This window comes from Anopheles merus, chromosome X (genome assembly GCF_017562075.2).
Source record: "Anopheles merus strain MAF chromosome X, AmerM5.1, whole genome shotgun sequence".
NCBI classification, from domain to species: Eukaryota; Metazoa; Arthropoda; class Insecta; order Diptera; family Culicidae; genus Anopheles; species Anopheles merus.
In genome coordinates, this window is record NC_054081.1 from 14,238,701 (window position 1) to 14,263,708 (window position 25,008).

The 25,008-nt window shown below is 49.8% G+C and overlaps 2 protein-coding genes across 5 annotated transcripts in view; one reads left to right on the plus strand and one right to left on the minus strand.

Moving 5' to 3' along the window:
• LOC121588047 (monocarboxylate transporter 12-like) overlaps positions 1-25,008 on the minus strand; it is a 129,043-nt gene that overhangs the window by 88,019 nt on the left and 16,016 nt on the right. For all 4 annotated transcript variants that reach the window (XM_041905630.1, XM_041905613.1, XM_041905622.1 and 1 more), the window contains one exon: positions 23,041-23,429. In XM_041905630.1, coding sequence (XP_041761564.1) covers positions 23,041-23,429 — 389 coding nt within the window. The remainder of the gene's footprint in view (positions 1-23,040; positions 23,430-25,008) is intronic.
• Positions 862-19,416, plus strand: LOC121588036 (E3 ubiquitin-protein ligase HECW2). Its single transcript, XM_041905544.1, has 6 exons — positions 862-1,943; positions 2,014-3,947; positions 5,247-5,413; positions 17,131-17,364; positions 17,802-18,071; positions 18,130-19,416. Exons 1-6 carry the CDS (start codon positions 1,511-1,513, stop codon positions 18,938-18,940), a joined length of 3,849 nt encoding a protein of 1,282 aa, XP_041761478.1. The 5' UTR covers positions 862-1,510; the 3' UTR covers positions 18,941-19,416.

The window sequence follows — 25,008 nt, forward strand, 5'->3', positions numbered from 1 at the left end:
GTTAGATTTGAATTATATCGAGTCGTCTTAAATCGCCTGAAATCGTCTGGAGTCGTTCGGTCTTCGTTTTGAAGGCCAACTCCGGCCGACTCGGGACGATTTATGAGGTCTTCGGAGCTCTCTTGACGACTCCGGATAACTTCAAACGACTCTGGACAATTCCGGACGACTCCAACTCTGTCCGCAACTAATAGTTTTTATTTTTCTGGAGTCAGAATCGTACTTACAATAGTCGGAGACGGATCGGCTCCAGAGAGCACATCACTATTCAACCGAATTAGATGTACAAGTATTCCCCAACATATGTGATTAGTGCGGACAGGAGGCGTTTCTCGAATATTAGCGTGCGTCAAATTATAGGCTTTTTCCTATAATTTTACATGAAGTAGCCAATAAAATCGTTAATTGATCTAAAATTGACTAAAGATTTCATTTGTATACCTTTTAAAATGATTTTTAAATTTCTACAAAAAGGGATTTTTTATGATTTGAATAAAACAAAAGAGTTAAGGTGTCAAATAAGTACAATTTGCTCAAAGAATTGTCAAATTGAAAAAAATCGCATAGATCGGGAAATACCTTGAATAAATTTATAAAAAGTAATAGAAAAAAGAAGCAGAAAACAACACAAAAGCTGCAAAACTTTACGGATAGCCCGTGCGTGGTGAGTTTCCCATTTTCACCACCCGAACTCCACATCTGAAGCTTTCCCGCATTTGCTCAACAGTAAGCGCCCTCTGGCGAGTAAGCTCAACCAAAAAAAAAAAAACTTGCCGCTCCGCAGCAACAGCAGGGCGAAATTTGTGCGAGCGAAACGGCGCCAGCGCGAGCGAAACTGCAAAACGTCAAACAGGAATTAGAACAGCAATAGAGACAAACCGTGAGCCGTGGGGGGCTGGTGCAATTTTGGTGCTTAGCAATTAGCTGGTGCAAAACTGGAGAACGATGCAGTTTTGCGTACCGTGAATCTGAAGCGCCAGCCAAAAACCGTGTCGGCTCTCGTTCGGGTTGGCGTGTCCGACCGCTTTCACGCCCACAAAGACCGCAGCGAAACAAACAAGCAGCAGGAAGGGTGTGCGGAAGCAGCAGCAGCAGCAGCTGTCGTGGTGGTGAAAGGTGTGAAAGGTGTGTGGGGATGGGGGAAAGTGCGTACGGCGGGTAAACAGACGAAACGTAAACAAATCCGTCGCCGTCTCCGGTTCGTCTGCTCCGTTTTCGGCTGCTGCCTCCCGTCCGTCAATCAACCCGCAGCTCTGCCAGCAAAAAACAAACCACAAAAGCAACAAAAAACAATCAAATTTGCAACACACTTCCAGTCCCAACCAGCACAATCAAACTGAGGGAACCGAAGCGATGGGTGTACGGGGCGGCAGGATGAACCGGAACGGCTGTGGCTGTAGTTTCTTCCCTCCGAGAGACACACGGAGACAGTAAGAGCGACAGGGAGAGTGTGTCTGTGTGTGTGTTGGTGTGGGGGGGAGTTCGGAAGAGAGAAAAAGAGTGAAGCAGAATGAGCTGCGAACGGGAGGGGGCTGGCGATGAGCCGGAAGCGGCCTGTCCCCGGCCGACCGCCAACCCGCCCGGCAAGGAGCCCGAGCCGGAAGCGGACCCCGAATCGGAACAGGACGGGCTGGCAATCGGTGGGCAATCGCACCAATCCGACGGCGAAGACGAGGACGATGAAGACGAGGAGGACGACGAAGAGGATGAGGAGGAGGAGGAGGAGGAGCCGCCAGAGTTGCGCGTGGCCGTCCAGCAGGACTTTCCTCCGACGCCGTACGAAGAGTGTTTGGATCTGAAGATGTTCGAGCTGCGGACCGAGCCGGCGGGCGAAGCACAGGCGGCACAGGAACCGACCCCGGAACGCTCCGAAGAGGACGAAGAGGGAGAGGAGGAGGGCAGCGGTGAGGTGGAGGCAGATTCGGTCGATAATTCCGCCGAAGGTAACCGCCAACCGTAGCGAATTGTGATTCTCGTGCTTTAGCTCAAAACAATTTCCTTTTCCTCTTTTAGATAACCTCCAGCCCGAGACCGGTCCAGCAATAGTGCCATCCCCTTCCGCCACCTCCCTGTCGGCATCCACTTCCGGTGTGCGGCGTAAAAGTGAGCCACCGGCGAACGGTGCCCCCGAACCGCCGGACGCAGCGCCCGACGAGGAGCCGACCCCGAACGGCACGAAAAAGAAGGTCCGGCCGAACCGGCTGTCCCCGGAGCGGGCCGGCTGCTCGCGCAAGAAGCAGTTCTGGATCGAGGGCACGGCCGGGACGGGCGGCCACCGTCCACTCGAGCGTTCCTGGCCGCCGAAAGCGCACCGCCCGTCGCCCGGTCGGCCGTTCCCCGGTGCGACGACACCGGGCGATGGGTTTTCCTTCGACATTATCGACATGGACGAACAGCAGCAGCAGCAGCAGCAACACGAGGAGGTGGAGGGTGCGGTCGGTGGGCAGGAAATGCCCGATGCCGAGGGCAACCCGGTCGGGGGTCAGTCGACGCCACGCCGCCGGAATCGGCGCCCGGACAGGAACGGGAACGATGAGCCGGACACGGGCGAAGGTGCGCGAGCGACCGGTGCCGGCAAGCAGCCGCTCCGCAAGATGGTGGGGCGCAGTGGGGCGGAAGAGCACGAGGTGGCCGGCGCCGTGCGGCCCCATCGGCCGCTGGCCCGCACGCCCTCGAACGGGCGCGAACCGCGATGCCGCGAGTACGGCCCGATACGGCCACTGCCGGTCGACTACACGGCGGACGCATCGGTACACACGGCGCGCAGTCCGGCCAGCGAACCGGGCACACCGGGGGACCGCTCGCCCGACCAGCCGCAGGGCAGGAGCGCGCCCCAGCCCCGCCAGCTGACGCGCGTCGGCGGTGGTCGGGCTGGTTCGGAGCTGGTTTGTCCACCGACGCCGACCCATCACGCCCGCCGCAACCGGGCCGGGCCCGCTCCCTCGGCAGCACCGCCCGAGCACGGGTTCGGACCGCCGGAGCTGCGGCTCCACCGGCAGCAGACGGCGCCGGACCAGCCGCCGGAGGGTGGCTTTGGCGAGCAAGAGCCCCCGCCCGGCGAACCGGCAGAAGGTGCCACGGTACGGCACGTGCCGAGCATGCGGCTGCCGTCCATCCCGGAGCGCACGCGTGCCATCCTGGCCGAGCCGGACGAGCCGCTACCGCCCGCCTGGGAGGCGCGCATGGACAGCCACGGGCGCATCTTCTACATCGATCACGCGACCCGCACCACCTCCTGGCAGCGGCCAGGCCCGCTCGGCACCTCGGCCGTGCTGCTGCCCGATCCGCACCGGCAGCAGCTGGACCGCCGGTACGCCTCCATCCGACGCACCATCTACGAGCACATGCGGCCCGAGAATGGGACCGCCCCGTCTACCTCGTCCAGCGGGCCGGTGGCGACCCGCTCGCGCTCGAGCTCGACCGGCCGCAGCGCGGTCGCGCTGCCCTCCACCGCGGGCTCTTTCCATCCGGCGCTGCTGATGCTGTGCCGGTCCGACTTCTATTCGATGCTGCACACGAACGGCGACGCGATCCAGCTGTACAACCGGAACGCGGCCCTCAAGCACATGGTGTCGCGGGTGCGGCGCGACCCGGGCTGCTTCGGCCGGTACCAGCACAACCGCGACCTGGTCGCGCTAGTCAACTGCTTCGCCCAGCCCGCCCAGGAGCTGCCGAGCGGGTGGGAAACGAAGCTCGACCAGAGCGGGAAGCAGTTTTTCATCGATCACGTCAACCGGCGCACCTCGTTCATCGATCCGCGGCTGCCGACCGAGGGCCCGCGGGCACGCCACCATCGGCCACCGGTCGGCCCGGCTGCCCTGCTGCTGCCGACGGCCGGCGGCCCCTTCCCCGACGAGCGACCGATTCCACCGCCCCGCCCACCCGGCACGCTTTCCCGGCTGGCGCACGTCAGCTCGCCGGAAATTCCCGTCGCTTACAACGATAAGGTAAGCGTGTGTTTGGTTACAGGGTTTTCTAAGTCAGTTTCGATCGTAAACATTGCTATTCACTGCGTGAAAAAATGTTAGTCCTCATCGATCTGACATTGAATTTCCATCATAATAATTTTCAATTTCTTCAGCATGATTTTCAACACTTCGACGGGCTGTTGCCATCGTTTTTTCATCGGGGTTTGAAGCCAGACCGCATCATCAGTGGACAGTTGAAATGTTGAAAATCATGCTGGGGTAATTAAAAATTATTACAGGATTTTTCAAGTCACTTTCCAATGTGCACTTAATTACAGGGTTTCCAAATCAGTTTCTATTGTAAATGTTGTTATTCATCGCGCGTAAGATGTTACAGGGTTTTCCAAGTCACTTTCAAATGTAAACATTGTTATTCACCGATTCACAATGTTGTTTCGCATCGATCTGGCATTTTATTTATATCATAATAATTTTTAATTTCTACAGGATGATTTTTAACACATCTAATGCTGAATTGAGTTTGACAGTTCTTTATTATGTGTTAAAAATCATGTGTAAAATCTTAAATTTCATTTTGAAGCAAATACACCATCTGGCAGCTGTTGAAAAACATCTTGGAGGTGGTGAATAATTATGTGCACATTAGAAAGTGACTTGGAAAACCCTGTAATGCACATCAATCTGATATTTCATTTCGATAATTATAATTTTGAATTTCATCAGCATGATTTTCAACACATAGCACAGAACTGTCAAACTCAACCCAGCTTATTATCTGGTGAAAATCATGTTGATTGGAATTAAAAATTATGATTATGGAAATGAAATATCCGATTAATGTGCATTAACGGGTTTTCCAAGTCACTTTCAAATGTAAACATTGTTATTTACTGCGTGCAACATGCTGATCCACATTAATCTGATGTTTTTCATCAGCTGTCAAATGGTGTAGTTGCTTCAAAATGAAATGCCAGTTTCAATGCATGATTTTCAACGCATAATAAAGAACTGTCAAACTCAATCCAGCTTGATATGTGTTGAAAATCATACTGAAAAAATTAAAAATTTATGTGATGGGAATGAAATATAAGATTGAAGTGAATTAACATGTTGCACGCGGTAAATAATAACGTTTACATTCAAAATGGACTTGGAAAACCCTGTATGGCATAAGCGGGACTCTGTTAAATTTATAACTAAAATTCGCATATTGCAAATGTTAACAAAATTCGGCCAGATTAGAGAAACTAGCTTTTAATCACCCTTTCTCATGCCATGTTTCGCTTCCCTTTCCCTCTCTTTCTTCTCCCGGCCCAGGTGGTGGCCTTTCTGCGCCAGCCGAACATACTGGAGATACTGCGTGAGCGGCACGGAGCGGCCGCCTGCTCCCGCAATCTGCGCGAAAAGATCAACGCCATCCGGGTGGAAGGTACGACGGCGCTCGATCGCTACAGCCACGACCTGGAGCTGACGATCCTGCTCAGGTGGGTAACTGTTCAGTTCGCGCAACCGTGCGACCCATTTGCAATTTGCCATAGTGTAAACATCCGGCTGGTGCCGGTGCATCGCCAGCGGGCCGTTTTGCTGAATAAGATGCTCATCGGCGGGAACAAAATGCGAAACGATCGCGGGTGCGGGATGGATTTGGCAGGTTGGTTTGCACACATTCACTGCAGCGGTCGGGATGCAAGCTGATGCAAGAACCCCTTTTCCGGCATACACACGACAGCACTTGCCATTCCCCTACCGCAGGAATGTGTTTACAATTGGCCATCGCAGGGCATCGCGTAAACAATCGTCGACGGCCGGCGAGAATGCAGGATCGGAAGTTAATTCGACGCGCCCGAGGAATGTTCCACAATGCGCTTTTGTCGTCCCCGGGTTGGCATTGCCCGGGCCTGGGGATAGGTCATTTCCCTCGACTGCAGCGCTGCAACAGTGGCGCGGTCGGTTTTAACGATGCTGACGTCTTGAAGGAGCGTCAACACTAACGGCGCGGGCATGACATTCGACACCCATGCGGCTATTACATCCTCGCTGCGTGATTGTTAGCCCTCTCCTACATGATGCGGTGTGTGTGGGTGTGTGTGCGTGTTGTTTTTACACCCACTTGAGCTCTTGGAACATGTTTTGCTGTTTGTGACATACGCTTATCTATGAAAGCCTTTGTGCTTTTGGTCTGGAAACATGTGGTTCAAATAATATCATTACAACATTGTCAGCCGAAAAAAGGGATCTGAGTGCGTTCTTGTCAAGTACGTCTCACTTTGGTGCAGGATAGAACAAGTACCAAAATTATCTTGCAAGTGTGTTGACATTTTTTAAGAAGATCGAAGAAAAAGAAGTGCAAGAATGCACTGTAAAAGGGACAACTCATGCGATCCGATAAAGGGAGCAAACTATTTTTCAATAAACTCCATTGTTTGTTGAATTTCAATAATGGTATACAATGAAAGCAAAGTTTACAAGAAAAATAATCGTAAATTAACGAACGATCGCACCGATAACGTATTGCACTTGTACGCCTCAGTGTATCGTTTTTTGACGATCAACATTATTTCATACACGAAGAACATACGCGAGCTTAGATATTGGGCTCAGTTCTCTGAACATTTTTGCTGGCAACTTCCTTAATCAGTAAGCAACAAGCTGAAGGACCTGCCGGTCTAGTATATGAGCTACACAATATCGACAAAATGATAAAAGTAAGCAAAAATAGTGCATTATTATTGCCTCATCTCAAATGTACGTAAAAAACACCCTCACACACAGGATGCACATGTTCTTTGTATGCGCATGTTCTTCAGTACTCGCTAAGGTCTGGTTAAATCTGTTTTTTTTTTTTTGAAAAAAAGCTTTTGTTCCCTATAAACATTTAGGGGAAAGCGGGGAAAATGGCACTCTTAAGGATTTTGCTGTGTATTTCATTGGGTAAACCACTTTACATTGTTATTTTGATGGTAATCGATGCTTTGATATCTTATTCATAAAAAAACAACCAGATGTGGACAACAAATATAAATGTATAAAATGAATTTGAAAAATCAGCATCAAAAGTCATGGAACGATATTGTGTGGGGTAAAGTGTCTTTGCTAAGGGACCAAATGGACATACACCAAATGTCAAATCAAATCAAAACAAAGAAGCAAAATGGACCACAACATTGGCCTTAAGGCTTCGGTTTAAGGTAGAATTGTAAGGGTAGAGATTTAAGTTTTGGTTTAAAGTGTTTAGTTAAATATTTTTGTAGATTCCTAGAATAATTTAATAATCCACGTGTTGTCAGTAACTTTTCTTACCGATAGAGTATACATAGAGCTGAGTTTTATTTATGTCGATCAAAATATACCAACCATTTTACCCGAAACGAAACATTTTACAAAATTTAACTTTCAAAACTTTACATTCAAATAAAATGCTGACTTTTTTAACGTCAATCATAGATGAAAATGACATGTGCATGGATTTTTTTTCTTTGGCACAACAACTGTTGCCGGTCAAGGTTTGCCAGTACCACTAGTGGCTATCTGTGACTTATTGATTACTCATAGTTATTACTACGTATAAGAGCACGGTCTTTTTGGGGATTGAACCCATGTCGGGCATGTTATTGAGTTGTGCGACTGTACCACGGGACCGTCAATGCACACATTATGTCTGGATACACATCCGTTTTCTTGACTAATTATTTGCTAAATTCTTACGAAAATTTATTTTCGAGACGGTCAAAATAACGTCGTTTTAACCAATTATTTTATTTCATAATTTATTCATTTATTTATCATTCTTGGATTATGAAATGTTCATAATGTGCATCTAATATCATATTTGATGTTTTTCAATCATCAGAAGTCATTTTAAACGTGTTAATTTGCCAATTGTACAGGTGACCGTTTCGCCCGATGCAGCCAGTTTGCCCCGCTTTCCCCAAGATTGGGCGTTGGTTTTTTTCATCAAAGGTTAAGCAATCGTTAAGTTAAAGAACAGTATTTTGGCGGGTATAACGCTCTCCCCCTGATGAATTATTAAATACTTTAGATATTTTTTTTACTTTTAATTAATTTTTATTTTTCGAAATTCATATTGGATTTTTTGTGTGCTTCTAGTACATGTCAGTTTAACTTCGGATGGTTTGGGGACTCTGAACTTTAGCTTAAGTGGTTCCTTTTTATGAATTTGAATCATAAATTTAAAGAACCAGTGAGATCAATTGTCTCCTCACTATTCAAATCGCTTTCCTTTTTTGTAACACATTTCCTAGGCATTAATCCTTGCTGTTTTCTAGTATTATCTTATTGGATACCCATGTTATGCAGACTATCTTTGATGGTAATCGAATGTGACGTCTCAGGTGTAAACGAAAAGCTACTACCCATGCAGATATAACTACCGACTTAATCTGATTTTGGTCATTTTCGACCTAAAAGGGGGTCGTTATAGACGCTAAAATTTTTAAATTGAGTTTTAAAAGTTACATTTTTGCCTCTCAAATCATTCAGTACGAATCAGTAGAGTCAGGGTACTCGTATCGCTGTAAACTGTATGTCACAAAGGAGCTCGACATAACATTTCATTTCCGGTTAGCTGAATGTCTTCATCCTGTGAAGAGATCCTAAACTCAAGTTGAAACTCAAGTAAATGTCTCTCACACAAATGCTCGATGCTCGGTGTGAGGTCTAGGCCAGGATGTATATCTTTTTTTTTTGCAAAAAAATGCTTCTTCAGCCAGCAACCATTTATCCCATGCTGGTCGAAATTTGTTTATGAAAGGAAGTCAGTAGTTCATCGTTAAAAAGACTTAAATCAGAGCTCGCGTAGCAGAGGCTGTTTCCTATCCCACAGCAGCGTAACCAATCGCTAAAATACATTTCCGTTTTGCTGTACGTGTGATCTTCGGCCTGTCAAGCGATCCAAAAACGCAACTTGCACTATTGAAATAATAGAGCCGCTCGGCAGAAGTAGTGCATGACTATTCGCTCACTTGAAGGCAATATAAGCAACACCCGCCCAGCACACGCAAACGGACAGGATGCTGCGTGTGTGGCGCAGCACCAGCCAGGGCCAGGCTTTATCTTTTTTATTATATTTTTGTGTGTGCAAAATATGCTTTTTCCAGCACATAAGCATTCGCCCTTACGCGCCGCCCGGAATTTGTCGTGGTACGGTACTTTGCGCGCTCCACCCCATGCCTGTCCACTTGCCGCCGCAGCAAATCGAGCATCAGGCGTGTCGCACCAGTCGCAACCGTCGCGCGCGCATCGACCAAGCCGAGGGCGAATGTATCGCGCGCGCCACAGTGCGGTATCAGTCCGGTGGTCGACTTCCGAGCGTACGGACACGCGTTGAGCATCGCGAGGAGTGCAGGCGCGCAAGAAAAGGGAAAACGTCGAAGGTTTTCGCGGTTGCCCGCTTCAAGGAAGTCGCGAAGTAACTCACGCGTGTTGTTGTTGTTGTGTCGGTTGGTGTTTTCCGTTTGTTTTGCTTTAGATTTTCGCAGCTGCGGCGGTAAATGTGTGGCTTTGTTCGATCGTTTCGAGATCCTTTCACCTGCAGCATGTGTTGATCGTGTCTACCTTGTGTGTGTTTGTGTGTATATGTGTGTTGGGAGTTTTGAGTTTTTCGTGAAGAGAACGCAATCAACCAAATCAACGCTCTAGCAAACCAACCAAATTCACAGCGTGACGAATGCGGCTCAAATTAAAAGTGTCAGCCAGCGAGGCACACACACTTGCATGTTGTGCCCCGGTTGTAAACGAGTGACGAATCGTAGGTGCTGCGAACGGGCATCGCATGCGAACCGCGTCGCGCCGGGATGAGTTAATCCTCGGCTGTGTGATTAAACCCTGCCAACCGCTGGTGTTCATGCTCCGGAGGGCTCTTTGCGATCCGATCGAAGAAGTTAATTGCCGGGGCAAACGGCACGCGTCAAATCTGACTCATATGCTGCGATCACTTCCGATTCGCTGATGTCATTGATTTGCTGTGGATTGGCGTTGCGAATCTTCGCAATGCACTTCAGGCAGCTCGAGGTGAAGTTGAAGCTCTGGCATCAAACAGCTTCTGCACCACAAACCAAAAAACAAAAAAAAACAATCAGCTCTAACAATCTTACCAAAAGCGCCAAAGCAAAAGCCTTTTTTAGTGGCGATTCCCTCCCGATGAGGTGTGCGTTGATTCCCAGTGAAAACGTTTTCCGCCCAGACGCAAATGTGCAAAAGTGCGTCATTTGCGTTCACCCCTCCCAGGGCGGTGTTATCCTGTGTTATGTTGCAATGGCGCAGCATTTCCCGGGGGTGCCGGTGCCTGATAGCGGGATAGCAGCAGCGGGCAAACAGCTGATTCCAGCCGAGCGAGAGGGGGAAAATGTAACGTCGCATTAACGATGCGACAGTGGTTCGGTGCAAACGGCGTAATATAGCAGGTGGATCGAAAAGGGCTAGATATCCTTTCTTTTCTCTCGCCGTGATTTTGTTTTGCATTACAACTTGAATAAGCGCATGAGATGAGAGCGAAAGTACCAACCAAACGCTGGACACGAGTGCTGGAATTAAGAAGTGTTGTAGGAAGCGGTGAATGAATGCAGCCAATTGCGTTAACATCGTTAGAGCGTCAGCTGAGAGGCAGGCACACGCACTCAGTAACCAAGCGAAGCATAATTTTGGGTGTGTGCGTGTGTCTATGCAGCATAACAATGTAACCCTCGGCATAAGGGGAAGAACCAATAGAGAAGAATAGCAGCAGTAACAGCGAAAAACAAATGCTGTTGGTCGGCAAGAAGAGGGTACCCACCGGAGCATGGAATCTGGGTCGTATGGGACGGTTCGCGACCCTTCCCTGTTCTCTCTCGCTCGCTGTGCTGCTGCATTCTCATCAAGAGATCGATGAGCACATACACACAGACATCCGGAACAAGGGTTTTGGACGAACGCGGGCAACTTGAACGGAGAAGACGCAGAAGCAGAAGATGATGCAAACCAGCGGTAGAAAAGGTCGTCCGAGGGTTCACAGCGTCGAAAAGAACGCGAAGAAGCAATCGCACAGCACCGAAAAGCCTCCCGCCTCTATCGATGGTTCGCCGTTACCCCCAAACTGCATATCTCCTCCGTATCGGGAGCGACTATCACAACTTTCGGGAAGGTTGGCTACGTTCGCCTTGCTCGCTGGGGCCTTGGGTCGAGGTCTGGGACATCTTGAGGAATCCCTGGCAGCGAGTGGCAGCTATCTATATGCCCATCTATGTTGACACTCATCGCCACCCCGATAAAACCCGCACCCTTGGACGGCGGCCGCAGTATGCTCTTGGCCGCCCCATGGCTCTCTTATCGCCCTCCGCCGTCCTCCACGCTAGCTATCGAGTCACAATCTGGAAGTCAATGGCATTGAGCACGGGGACGGGTCGGACTTATCGGGAGTTGAATGTGTGCGCGCAAAAAAACCGAGGCAAAACCCCCTATTGCTCAATGGTTCTTGTGTTTCTTGAACACGAAAGGTGTTGCCGCTAAACTGGACGGAATTCTGTAACATTTTGTACAACAAAACAACAAAACAAAAATACAATTATACGCTTATTGCTGCTGCTGTTTCATAAAAACCAATTAATTCGCCTGTGCTCTTGTCCAGAGCCGCTTACATCAAAGAATTTGGCGAAACGCTAATAACGATGGTTCGAGCACAGGTCGTGATCCAAGTAGGCTCCGTGTTGGGGTAGCACCCAAGCTTGTTCTCAGTATATGTGCAACTTTTTGTGACTTTCACACACACACTTGTAGCAAATATTGACCGGATATCTCGAGATTTCGATCTGCCTTTAGGGGGGGAGTTTGTTTCTTTCAACTCTTTTTATGCTGATGTGGCTGCATTTTGGAGAGCTCAAAGGAGTCTCCAATTTGATTGAATTTAGGCATCAAATTGATCTACCCAATCAATAGCCTAAGGTGTCTTGGGTTTGGGCTTTTCCTCTCGGGTTCTGCTGCCTTTTTTTCTGCTTCGTTGGATTGAGGGACCGAAAATGGGAAAGTTGCACACACAAAAACAAAAAACAAAAACTTTCTTCCCTTTACAGTAACACAGAAAAGGTTAAATTGAGTTTGGAGGCTCAGGATTAGCAGGGCCTGAGCGACGACCCTACAGAAAAGGGATATTATTATGGTTCTTGTTGTTGTGCCCATCTAATTTATTGCCAACGCTGTAGACCCGTCTTCTGTCCTCGAAAGCTGTGCCACGTTCAGTGGAGGCATCGGACGAGATTTGCAAATGCGAACGCGAACGGGGCCGCAAAACCGTCGACCGTCGCTGTCTAGTGCGCCCGATCGGAAAGATCTGATCGGCGAGCGCGTGCTGTCTTCCGCCTATGAGCGTCGCTGTCACGCACAGACGCTGACCAATTAGCTAATTCTCCCCACCCTTCAGCCCGTCAGCTCCCCTACTCCCCCATTCAATCACACTCCCGCTTGTAGAGCTCTTTATATCTGCATCCAGCACCTGTGAGCGACATCATCTTTGTCACGCCGGGACCGACGGGGTTCACCTTGATTGGGTGTGTTGTGTACCGCACGGAGACGGTTGCAAATTTCCGTTGCATTTCGCATCGGAAGGACATCGGTGCCGCGGTGCTGCTACCGTGTGCGAGCGCCCTTGACCATCTACATCGGTACGGGAGGCCGACAAAGTGGCCCAATCATCATCATCAGCAGCAACAGCACCATCGCTGTTTGCTTAGAATGCAGGTGTTCTAGGGTGCTTTTAATCGCGAACGCTCCCATCGCGAGTGTCTGATTGTCGAGGGTGACGTTAAAGTGACCCCCGGAAATCGTTTCGGACACAAAGAGAGCTGTCCCGATTTCTCAAGAACTATCACTGGTCAATATTGATGCTTAATTGTGATATACGCGTCAATGTGTTATCTTGCACTTGGTACGATGCGCCGTGGCTCGATTCGTGCATTCCAGGAAAGGGTGTGTAAGTGTTAGAATGGGAAGAAGAAGGAGGGGGATGAGGAGGAGAAGGTGGATCACCTTAAGCGTGTGTGGCGGCGCTAGTGAACCGAACCGGTAGTGTCGGTACGGGCGCCTGTGATCTGGGCAAGAAGCTAACGGCAACCGCTTGCGGGTGTTATAATTAAGTGCGAAACATTACGGCTGTGTATTATCGGACGCGTAGAATATTACGCACGCTCCGATGCTTTGGATAGTTTTACTGCGTGAGCGTGGGCGTATAGTGTAGCCTGTTAGCGTACCGGGCTGCAGGCCGGTTCCGTAGTGTAATCGTCAGGTCGTGCGAGCGTACAAAATGCGCATCGTGCACGCGTGTTCAAATCTCACATAATGGCGTGCTGCAGTAGTGCTTGAGGGGCGTATACGCGGATGACTTTTGGATGACTATTTCTAAGTTTACAAGTGTTTATAGGTCTATTAATCCACACATGTTAGAACAATCGCTTGTTAATTAACGCCTACGCTTGTTAATTAACAAAACACGTCTGATGGTGAAACAACCGTCGATTTTGATTGCACTCTGACGTTCGGCACGGTTTGTTTTGCCCGATTGCAATACTGGGAGATTTTTTTTACGATTCTCTGTATTGTGTGGCTTTAACTGCAAATTAAACAAAGCGTAAAAGATACTGTTTATGTGTGTGTTGCACTAAATGAGAACATGTAGAAAGAGCAAGCGTTGCAAAACGTTTTAGAGTTGTAACGAAATGTTCAACACTCATTTTGGTAGGAGATTTTGCTGGTAGTTCCTCAAGGTCACCTCCCTGGAGACACATCACCTGCCAACAATGCTACGCAACCTAGAGCGAGAGAATGCGAGAGAGCAAAAGGCAAATGTCTTCCATCTTTTTTTGGCTCTCTGCCTCTTTTCGTGTCTCTCACGCGTAGTCTAGGGGAAAGAAAGTGCCAAAAGTGTGTGCGACCTGATGGTTCTCCCTTTAATGAGCTCTCACTTGTCTGCAGGACGGGCCCCATTGATACACTGACATCCATTCAACCTGGGCAGCAGGTGCGAGATGATGTCAGAGCAGGGGGGAGGCTGCCCGGTGGGTGAGGCGAAGGTAGGGAAGCTCGTAATTACCCCGCAAGCCGGCATATCGTGGCGGCTGCTGGATGGAGGCTCGCGATCGCGGATGCATAAATTTCGCGCTGCCCTTTTTTTGCGCTCTCCGGTTGTGCGTTTATTTACACATGTTGTGCCTCTTTTGCGCTGGTTTTTGTTGTTTGTCTGGTTTGGTCTTTTTCTGGTGCGCCTCTTCTTGTGCCCGGAGCGTTTTGTGGCTTGTAAGTGGCAGGATAGAACCCGCACCCGTGACGGTTTGCGTGTGCGAGTTGTGTACTTTTGCTAATTTTTCGACAATACCAACAACCAGCGCCGGGCTGGACGCGATTCCTGACCTAGGCCGCTGGTGGCGTTGTACTGTTGGGTCTGTTGGTGCTGTTGATTTTGCTGATTGTTTGCGCTTTTGCACGGGGGTTTGGTTTCTCACGCAGCGGGTTAAAGAACACGTGAAAAAGGCGCAAAGATGTCCCTCTAAGCACAGTATTAGCTTACTAAGTATTTGTTTGCAAACACGCGTTCTCATCTCAGCAGCTGGAAAAAAATCTAAAAAAACATTCGCACACGGTGAAGTGGGCAGAAAGTAAAACAAAACTCAAAAGACGGGAAGAAAACAGAACGCGAAACGGGAAGAAAAGTTTGGAGGATTGTTGCTCCCGCGACACCGCTCTGGATGGCGAAACGTACGAACAAAGTGGTGATACCGTACGCAAACAGCGGCCCATACACAGGCACAGGGTTTGTAGGCCGTACGGTGAAGTGTCCGGGCGCTTCCTGCTTCGCTTGACCTCGTCCGGCACGCGCGGGCGGGTGAACGATGCGCTGGCGGCTAAGATGAGTGTCAGCAACTGTGCAGAGGCAGCGGCGGCGGCGGCGGCGGCGGCTGCGGCCCGTCGACGTCGAGCGTTGCCCAAAGGAGCGATGACGACTCCTCCTCCTGTATTTCGGCCTGCAACCAAGTGTGGTGGTGGTGCTGGCGAAAGACGAGTCAGGGGAGGAGGTGTATCGCGGCAGGAAAGTGGTGGTGGCAGTGGACGAAACTATCGCGTCGGCTTAGCAGCGGCTAACAACGCCGGGGTCAGCGCCGCCGTGCTGAAGCGGAATGCTGCCGACGGGATAGATCTGTGCTTCAGTGAGGAAGAGCAACGGCAGGAGGTGGAGGAGCAGGACGTGGTGGACGACGAACATTGGTCTCGTGCGGCGGCGGCAGCCGGTCGTAGAAGAAGATTTCCGGCGGCCATTGCGACGACAGTGTTCCGGCCACTCTGGCGAGCGGTTGGGTCAGCGGTCCGTGGCTTTTCCGTATTGTTCTCGGTGTAAGTATGTGATGTGTGGTGGTGTTTTGTTTGTTTTTCTTGACCTTTGTTTGGTAAGGATAAAGAGAGGTCAGGAAGCGAGCAGAAATAGAGACCTGTGTGTTGAAAATAATTACGATCGTTGGCGGAAACCTACCACATACGGAATTGAACTCACGACCTTGAACTTAAGAAGCCTGCGCGCTTGTGCACTACACCACGGAAGCGATCCGCGTGTGATGCGCTATATCGTGCACAAAAAGCAGCTGTGCTGCTGATAAGAGCAGCCCGTCCCGTACGGCAGGGTAAATTATTGTCAGGTCAGGCATCTCCCCTATCACAATCGAAGGGGAAGGACCAAAAAGGTAAAGGTGTGTCGCATCCAGATGCAAATAATTAATTATTACAACTGTCCTAGGGCTGCGTGAGCTCTACCGTCCAGCTGGTTGGTTCGGGCCTTCCGCCAGCTGTCCTGCGGGAAAAGTGTGTCCTTGGTTCGGGGACCCCCCCGGACCCACCCTAACAGTGATGTGCAGCAGATGCACGCGCACTCTTTCCCCCGTTGCTGTTGTTATGGTGGGGTTTTTGTTCCTCCTTTCACACTCGCAAAATGCTACTGTACTGCGAAGTTGATAGGTGCCAAAAATAGCGAAAAAAATACACACGAGGCATTCGCGCATACTTTACGCCGAATAGCAAACTCCGGGCGCCATTAAAAACTGTGGAACGACACGACAGGAGACAAAAAAGAGCGATAAAAACAAACACACATACACACACATACATATATTCACAAAAAATGCGCCCTCCAAAGAACGCTCGTAAAACCCAACGTCGGTCGGTCGGTCGGTTGGTTGGTATGGTCATAAAATTGGAAATCTCGCTAGCGGGAAGAACTTTTGATTTCGATCAGCGTAACAAGTGGACGGAAGGGTGATGGGACTGTTCCCAGGCGTAAAAGGGAAGGTGGGAGGGGGGGGGTGGTTGTGCAAGGTGTGGAAATAAAATAATTGGAAACAGCTACTGTGTGTGTGCGCGCGCGCGCCCGTTTTTGGGAGCCTGTGAGATGCCTGCGGACCTTAACTGTCGTTTTATGTCGTTCACTTTGATTATGCTAATTAAACTTTTGGCACCCGTTTTCTCTCTTTTTTTTTTGTTTTAACTCGTTGGTTTGTTTCGTGCTGGAAGTGTGTGTGACGTGCGGGGAAGCGTTTGGGGTATTTTTTTTCTATTGCTTCCCGATCGATATTTCATCCCAAGTGGGTGCTCATAGTTTTGAAACAAAATAAAACGGCTTCGGTGACGTCATGAAGTGGCAGCAGCGATAGCGAGCGACATCTACACCGCGGTAAAGCAAAGCAAATAGCAAATGAAATCGTAATTTTGTTATTTTTCCTCCCTCCACTGCAGCGCCTAAATGGAAACAGTTTTCCTGCTTCCGTGCACTTCGCTCACTTGCGGCAGCGCTGTCCATTACTACTGTGTGTGCGTTTTATATTTATTAAAAAAAAAAGAAAAAGGCAGTCCACGATTTGTCCGGGTCGTCCTCAACCACGCAACACACACACAGAAACAAACGGCGTCGCGGTACAGCCGCTTTTGCAGCCGAGCCGAGTTTGTTTGACATTGACATTGGCCCGCCATTTCCGATGCTAGTGGCCGGTTTCGGTCAGTTGGCTCAATATGACCTACCTTCACGCGGCAGTACACCCGTGCGATCATTTCCCGCTCTCTTCTTCAAGGGACGACGCAGCGGCACCACAAAGAAGCTGGCAAAACGAGCTTTGAGCGTGAAAAACACATATTTATTGCTATCTTTTGCTCTGTCTCTCTTTCTTTCTCTCTCTGGCAGCCTGTTCGAGGACGAGGTGATGACGTACGTGCCGCCCCGGGCACGCAGCCCCCCGGAGCCGGGCACCTCGGCAGGATACGGACCGTGCGGTGGGCTCGTACCCGGCGGCGCGCTCAAGCCGGGCGGTCGGCACGTCCAGCGCGCCCCGATGCGGCGCGACTTCGAGGCCAAGCTGCGCACCTTCTACCGGAAGCTCGAGTCCAAAGGCTACGGTCAGGGCCCGCACAAGCTCAGGTAAGGTTCCCTGTTTTTGGCACGGTTGGGCACGGGGAATGGGGTGAGGGAGGGACGGGGGTAGCAAGAACTGCTATAATACTTTCGAAATTGGCTATTGGTTTTGGGGTGGCGTGGGCTCTGCGCGCGAAGGTCACCCTGGTTGTTTTTGTTTTTTCTCGTGTCTGTGTAGGCGTGTGTGCGAGGACCGAAGCGAGGAGCTTGTGATAGCGCACACACACACACACACACACACTGGGGTCTTGGTCACGGTAGATCGCGCTTCGTCGCGTTCATTAAGTCGGTATAAATTGGAAATGCAAAGCGCGCGCACAAACTGCGATTGAACGCTGAATTGTGGGGCAATTGGGGCGCGAAAGACAGAAAACAGAAGCGGGTGTACCATGGCACAATTAATGATCCAGTACCATCCTGCTGCTGCTCCTTGTACCTTCTAGGCTGGAGGTGCGCCGGGCCCATCTCGTGGAGGACGCGTTCGAGCGCATCATGGCGGCGAGCCGGCGCGATCTGCAGCGCTGCCGGCTCAACATCGTGTGGGACACGGAGGACGGGCTGGACTACGGTGGGCCGTCGCGCGAGTTCTTCTACCTGCTGTCCCGCCAGCTGTTCAGCCCGTACCGCAACATGTTCGAGTACTCGGCGAACGACATCTACACCGTGCAGATCGCGCCGGAACGGCCGACCGATCGGGACGACATACTGGAATGGTAAGGCTGCGTCTATCTTCTGCTGTTCAAACATATGCCTAACATACATCTTTCACAGGTACCGCTTTGCCGGCCGCGTGCTCGGCCTGGCGCTCGTCCACCAGTACCTGCTCGATGCGTTCTTCACGCGCCCGTTCTACAAGGCGCTGCTCCGGCTGCCGGTGTCCCTGTCCGATCTCGAGTCGCTCGACAGCTCGTTCCACCAGTCGCTGCTGTGGATACGGGACAACAACATGGACAACTGTGGCGAGCTCGGGCTCAACTTTACCGTCACCGAGGAGCGCTCGGACGGCACGTCGATCGACATCGAGCTGAAGCCGAACGGGCGCAACATCACCGTGTCGGAGCGGAACAAGCGGGACTATCTCGACCGCATCATCAAGTGGCGGCTGGAGCGGGGCGTCCTGGAGCAGACCGAGTGGCTGGTGCGCGGCTTCAACGAGGTGGTCGACCACCGGCTGGTGGCGGTGTTTGACGCGAGCGAGCTCGAGCTCGTCATTTCCGGCACGGTCGAGATCGACGTGCACGACTGGCGGGCGAACACGGAGTACCGGGGCGGCTACCACGACACGCACCACGTCATCATGTGGTTCTGGGCGGTGATCGAGCGGATGAGCAACGAGCAGCGGCTCCGGCTGCTGCAGTTCGTCACCGGCACGTCCAGCATCCCGCACGACGGCTTCGCGGGGCTACGCGGCTCGAACGGCCTGCGCCGGTTCTGCATCGAGAAGTGGGGCAAGGCGAACGCGCTGCCCCGATCGCACACGTGTTTCAATCGGCTCGATCTGCCGCCCTACCCGACGCCGGACGTGCTGTACGAGAAGCTGGTGCTGGCGGTCGAGGAAACGAACACGTTCGGCATCGAGTAGGCGTACGGGTGTACGGAGGCGCACGGGCTGAGGATTGCATATTTATAGCTTATTTATTTTACCTTAGCGTCCCCAGAAAAGCGTTAACCCTTTTTTTTTGCGCACCCCGAGGCCGTTTGTTTCGAAGTTTGTTTTTCCGAGCGGTAGTTTTGTTGTTGTTTATAGTCATGACTTTTTTTTAATAGCAAAGCTGTCCACTTACGGCACCACCGTGTCGGTAAAGTAGTATTAAAACAGGGAAGCGTTTGATTCCCGAACGCAAATAGGGTTTTTTTTTGTACTTGCACTCGCAGTGGCACTCGCGTACCGTAAGTCAGCATATTCTTCGCAAATGTGCCATCGATTTGCCGGCAGACACACCGGTCCTCCTGCCCGGCTGCACGGCTTGCAATGCGTGCAAGGCGGTAATCGAAACTGTACCAAGGATGCGCAACTTGTGCAAGAGTCTTTGTTTTGCTGCTACACACACACACACACACACACACACACACACACACACACACACACACACACACACAGCATCGGGATGCATCGCTGCCGGAGTTGGCTCCACCAGTCCGAGCCTGGCAGGCATCGTTAGCTGGAGACGTCAGGCGCTAGCGTCATTTTATCGTCCTGCCCGGGGTTGCTTTCTTTGCAACAGAAGTTCGCCAATCCCCCAACGCTGCCCGCCCGGTGCCATATGCTGGCGCGTTGTGCTGCATTATTCCCATTAGTCCGGCCTTTCCGCTTTCCAACTCGCCAGTGGGCGTGTGTGTGCAGCATCATTGTCATGCTTGTTTTCACTTGTTCACTGTCGTCGCTTTAGAAGGGCGAACGAGGAGCGGAAGCCGGACAGCATGATATGTAAATGTGCGCCAAACCGGCCATCGTAATTAATTGGTACAGGCTAATCGAATCGAGCAAGCGGGCCCGATGATAATTGATGGCGGCTGCTTTATAACAACAAAAAAAGAAGAAAAAACGAAGCAAACCGTTTCCCTGTAATCACGGCTCAGTAGGGCAGCGGGCCAGCAGGGCAGCAAATCGCCGTGCAGTGCGATATAGTTAATTTTGCCCTCAGCGTGTCTATTTTGTTTTGGCTGGGCAGGGTTAACACATGGTGCGCTTTTGCTCCGCCTTGTTTTCATTACATTATTTTATTTTGTTTTGAGCGTTAGATTAATTGTCACACAAACGAAAGCAGGCACTTAGCTCTTTAAAAAAAACGACAACTCTATTGCAAATCGGCCAGGTGTGCACAGACCGGGGGAACTCCCAAAAGAAATGTAGCTCGCAGTAGAGGAGCTTGCAAAAAAAAAAAAAATACTAGACTCGTAGTTGATATAGGTGCAGCTTTAGAAAAGTATGATATGCCAATGCACACGTACGCAGCGTAGCGATAAGGAGGTTAGGATGGCACTAAAACACTCGCGCAACTTATTACTTATTGGTAGCAGGAGCACAACAAGCAAAAAAGGGCAAGAGAATAGAATAGCATAGAAAGGGCGAACTAGGCTACGAGAGTCGTAAACAGTGCTGCAAAATGTCATGAGCATCACGAGAAGTTCACTAACGAAAACAATGACCATATCCGTGGTAGCTTGATGCTCATTGCTGATACTCAATGAAGTGCTTCAAACACAATACTTAATGCCGGCGCAAGCATAATCATGACTTTCTATGGCTGTGAACAGTGCTGACAAATGCCATCGTTTCAGTCACCAACAGTCATGACTAAAAACGACGCTCAAATCAGCTCACGTTCACTACAGAGATGATCAGATGTGAGTCTCAAACAGTTGGTGGATCAATCACATGCTTGGTGACATTTTGATGAGTACCCAACTCTTGGTAACTCACTTGATCAGGACCTTTTTTGGCGGTGATAATCACGCCATTCTTGGAATATACTTGCCGCGTGGTTCCAAGCAATAAAATGAGCAGGCTTTCTCGCTCTGCCTGTTTAGATTGTCCGTCGGGTCAAACAAAGCGAATTGTTTCTCGCTCATTTTGTTTCTTGGAACCACTCGCACGCATCGCATATCTCCCATGACTATCGGGACGATCACCGACTGAAAATGTCGCGACCAAGTGACTGACCAAGAATTGGTTGCACACAATGTCACCAAGCATGTGATGGTCGCAACAATTGTTAGAGTCCCACCTCTGATCATCACAGGAGAGCTCGTGAAGCTGACATTATTTAGTTTCAGTCGAAATTTGTCATGACTACGTTAGTGAAATTTTGCAGCACTTATCATAGTAAGAAAAAAGTCATGACATTGTGATGATCAAGCGTTGGTCGCAAAAATGTCACGATTGTCATGCATTGACCACACCAATCGTTTCGAGTATCACCACTGATTATCTCAATTAAGTACGTGACGCTGACATGCATTTTGTTTCAGTCAGCTTTATGTATGACATTGGCGGTGACGTTTTGCAGCACTGGTCGTAAATCTGAAATCAAAATCTCAACACACACATAAAGACGTATAGCACCTCCGCTGATGATCAATCGGAGCACAAACGGTGTCGCCTTGCGGCCTGACTGTGGTGTCATTCCGAGTAGATAGACTAATACTAATTGTACGATCGCATGACACTCCACGGCATAAAAAGGGGCTTGAAAGGCAACCGTGAGACAATTAGGCAAGCCAGATGTACCAAAGGTAGCCACTATTTCGCTTACATTCTAATACACTCATACACAAACGCATATTCCGGCTAGCTTTTCCGCGCATTCTTGTGCTCACGAAAAAGGGATTCAGTTATGTTGTTTGACCGGGGGCAAGCAAAATCGTAATTGCTCGGTAAGCCCAGTCCAAAACCACACGCGACTGTAGCGTATTTATTATGCCTTTTTGTTGTTGCTACAAGTGAGTGAATATTGACAACGTTTCTGCGAGCGAGTAACAAAGAATCTTCGACCGCTGAAGCCTCGCCAAACAGCCAAGAAACGAACAACCATACTATTAACGTTACCAAGCGATGTTCACCGAACCGAGAGTGTCCAGTATTTAGACTTAAGCAGAGAGAGAGAAAAAAAAACACACACACACGCGCCAGTGAAGCTTTGAAGTCAAGTGATCGAGTATGATGAGTTTCAAGTAAAAGAAAAACACACACAAGCTTGCAGCGGTAAGCATCGAGACGGACAGGGACAGACATACCGATGGGGAAAAGGCTAGTGATGCAAAGTGAGAACCCGTAAAGTCGGGCGGCTTTTCACCGCCAGCAAGGGATGTGACTGCAAATGTGCTTGCCCCTTCCCTGAGTCTGATAACAGATGCAGCTGCACACACACACATACTAATCTTAAGGTTTATCCGCTGCCATTCTCGTTCTCCCCTTGAGTAAGGTCCCCAACCGTATGGAAAACTCTCTCGTTGGCATGGACAAATTCAGGAAAGGATGTAAAACAAACCAAGCAAAAGATGGCATCAGATCAGGATACAGTGTATGTATGTGTGTTTATGATATAAAACTGCAATCAAAAAATGTATGAAAAATCAAACATGATGAGTGCAGGAGGATAGCATACAAAAAAATAAAAATAAAAAATATAAAAAAATATGCAAAAAATGCCACCGCTAAAGACACTGCTGATGCGCGCGTGGTGACAACGCGAAGCAGCACAGCAGCCGCAGCATACGCCCGCGTTACAACAAGATAATAAACATGCAAATTGCTTCGAAAAGCTATGGATAATAAAAGCCGCGCGCATGTGTTGGGTTGTGTTTTGCCATGTTTTGCCACCTTCGATGCATTCGAAAAGCATTAAGGGGATGGGAAACCCCTTAACCAGGTCGTCCAACATCTTGGGTATCGTGTTACACAAAAATGGATGCTGCTGTGCTCCTTTCTGCTGTCTGTTTTTTTCTTTTCTTTTCTGTTCGCTAGAGCCACACACAAACAAATCGTTCAATCGTTAACGTTGTGTATCCGCTTGGTATCCGGTGTCCTGTCCCGATTTAAACAGCAAAGTAAAATAACACACAAACAGGAACGTCTGTGTACCACCTGTCACGCCTCGCGTGGTGACAGAGTTTTTTCTCCCTTCTCTGGGTGGAAAGAAAAACTTAAAAAAAAAAACGTCCATCGTCTCCACGACTTACCGCAACTGTTGACGGCCGGCTGGTGGAAGCGCTCGCCCGCCGGTAGCAGATAGAGCGGCCCGGACAGCTGCACGCCGTGGTTGAGGATGGCTTGCAGTGTGCCGACCGCCAGCACCACCCAGCCCCACGACCCTTCCGGGTAGTAGTGGCGGCGCAGGGTGGACGCTTTCGCGGCGGCCTGCCCGGACAGGCAGCCGTGCTCGTTGCAGGTCACGTTCGCGATAATGCCCGCACCGCCATTCGTCGCCGCTGTCGTCGCTGTTGTCGTCGTGGTGGTGGTGCTGGTGGTGGTGGTGGTGGTGATGGTGGTGGAAGTGGTTCCTGTCGCCACACCACACCCCGTTGCCGTCTCGTGTCCTTCCGTTGGCCGACAACTGGGAGCGGTAGCTCTGTGGAAAAAAAAACACACACACCAAGCAAGAAGTGATTAGTGTCCGTGTGACCTGTCGTTGACCTTGAATTTGGGGCTCGCGGAGGCTTTTGGGTGTGACTCGAGTGTAAACGAAAATCGGAACATTTGGTAATTTCCCCTTTGTGTGTGTGTACTAGTGGTGCAAGCTCGGTATCGGAACTACTCGATTCCGATTCCGTCACCGGAATCGAATCTAACTCCGATTTCGTCTCTAGAATTGATTACAATACCGATTTCAGAATTGAAATCGAAATTGGCTCCGGATTCGGTTCCGGAATCAGAATCGGAATCGATTCCAATTCTGATTCTGTTTCCAGGATCGATTCTGATTACGAATCCAGAATTGAAATCAAAATCGGCTCCGGATTCGGTTCCGGATTCAGAATCGGAATCGATTTCAATTCCGATTCCGTCTCAGAAATCGATTCCGATTACGATTCCAGGATTGAAATCGGAATCGGCTCCAGAATCGGACTCAGTTCCGAAATTGGACTCGGTTCCGGAATTAGAATCGACTCTGGAATTACAATTGGCTTGGGAATAGGAAACGGAATCTCCATATTCCGTCAAATAGTTCATTTCGATGTGTATTTTACCCTATCTGGTCTTACGGTAAGATAATTTTGATTTTTAGTCCAATTTGGTAGTGGGAGCTCGGAATCAGACCGACCCGATTCTGATCCCATGTTCGGAATCAATTCCGGAGCCGACTTCCGGATTCTGACCGCGGAATCGGCTCCGGAATCGGAAATGTCCTGGGAATCACAATTTAATTCGGTAACGGAATAAGGATTCACTCCAGAAATGGAATAAGCTCCGGAATGAGAATCAGTTCTTGAATTGAAATAAGAAGTTTTAGAAGCAAAATCAGTCCGGGAATCATGAGAATGGATCGTTTACAAGCAAATTTTGATTCTTTGCGGCTATCAATACGTAGCGTCATTGGACCCAAATGCCCATTCTTTTGGAGATGCCGAAACTGACTCCGAATGGAAACTGATTCTAGCCGATCTTCTTCTTCTTCTTCTTTTGGCTCAACAACCGTTGTCGGTCAAGGCCTGCCTGTACCACTTGTGGGGTTGGCTTTCAGTGACTTTTGGATTACCCCCCCATAGCAGGATAGTCAGCCCCACGTATGGCGGCACGGTCTAGTTGGGGCTTGAACCCATGACGGGCATGTTGTTAAGTCGTATGAGTTGACGACTGTACAATGAGACCGGCTAACTCTAGCCGATCTACTATCTGGAATTGATTGCAGAAAACTTCGAAGCAACTCGGAATCGATTCCGACGAAAACATCATTTTTCCCATCATTAGTCCAATTGCTATGGAGCCCAAATTGAGGTGGCGAGAGGGTGTGGAGGCATCAACACGGTGACTAACCCCACGATGACTGGGTTTGGTCATCTCCAGCTTTAAATCTGATACTCAAACGGTCAAAATAATCCCATGGGTTTTGTCCGAATGTACCGGATGCTTCGACTCCTATTTAATAAGCCGCAAAGGATTTAAATGTAATTGAAAACGATCCATTCTCATGGAGATTCCGGAACCGA

Bases quoted from the DNA above. Each gene is read 5' to 3' on its own strand.
- LOC121588036 (XM_041905544.1), top strand. From the start codon at position 1,511: ATGAGCTGCGAACGGGAGGGGGCTGGCGATGAGCCGGAAGCGGCCTGT. The intron at 3,948-5,246 runs GTAAGCGTGTGT...CTCCCGGCCCAG, and splicing joins CCGTCGCTTACAACGATAAG to GTGGTGGCCTTTCTGCGCCA. The intron at 18,072-18,129 runs GTAAGGCTGCGT...CATCTTTCACAG, and splicing joins CGGGACGACATACTGGAATG to GTACCGCTTTGCCGGCCGCG.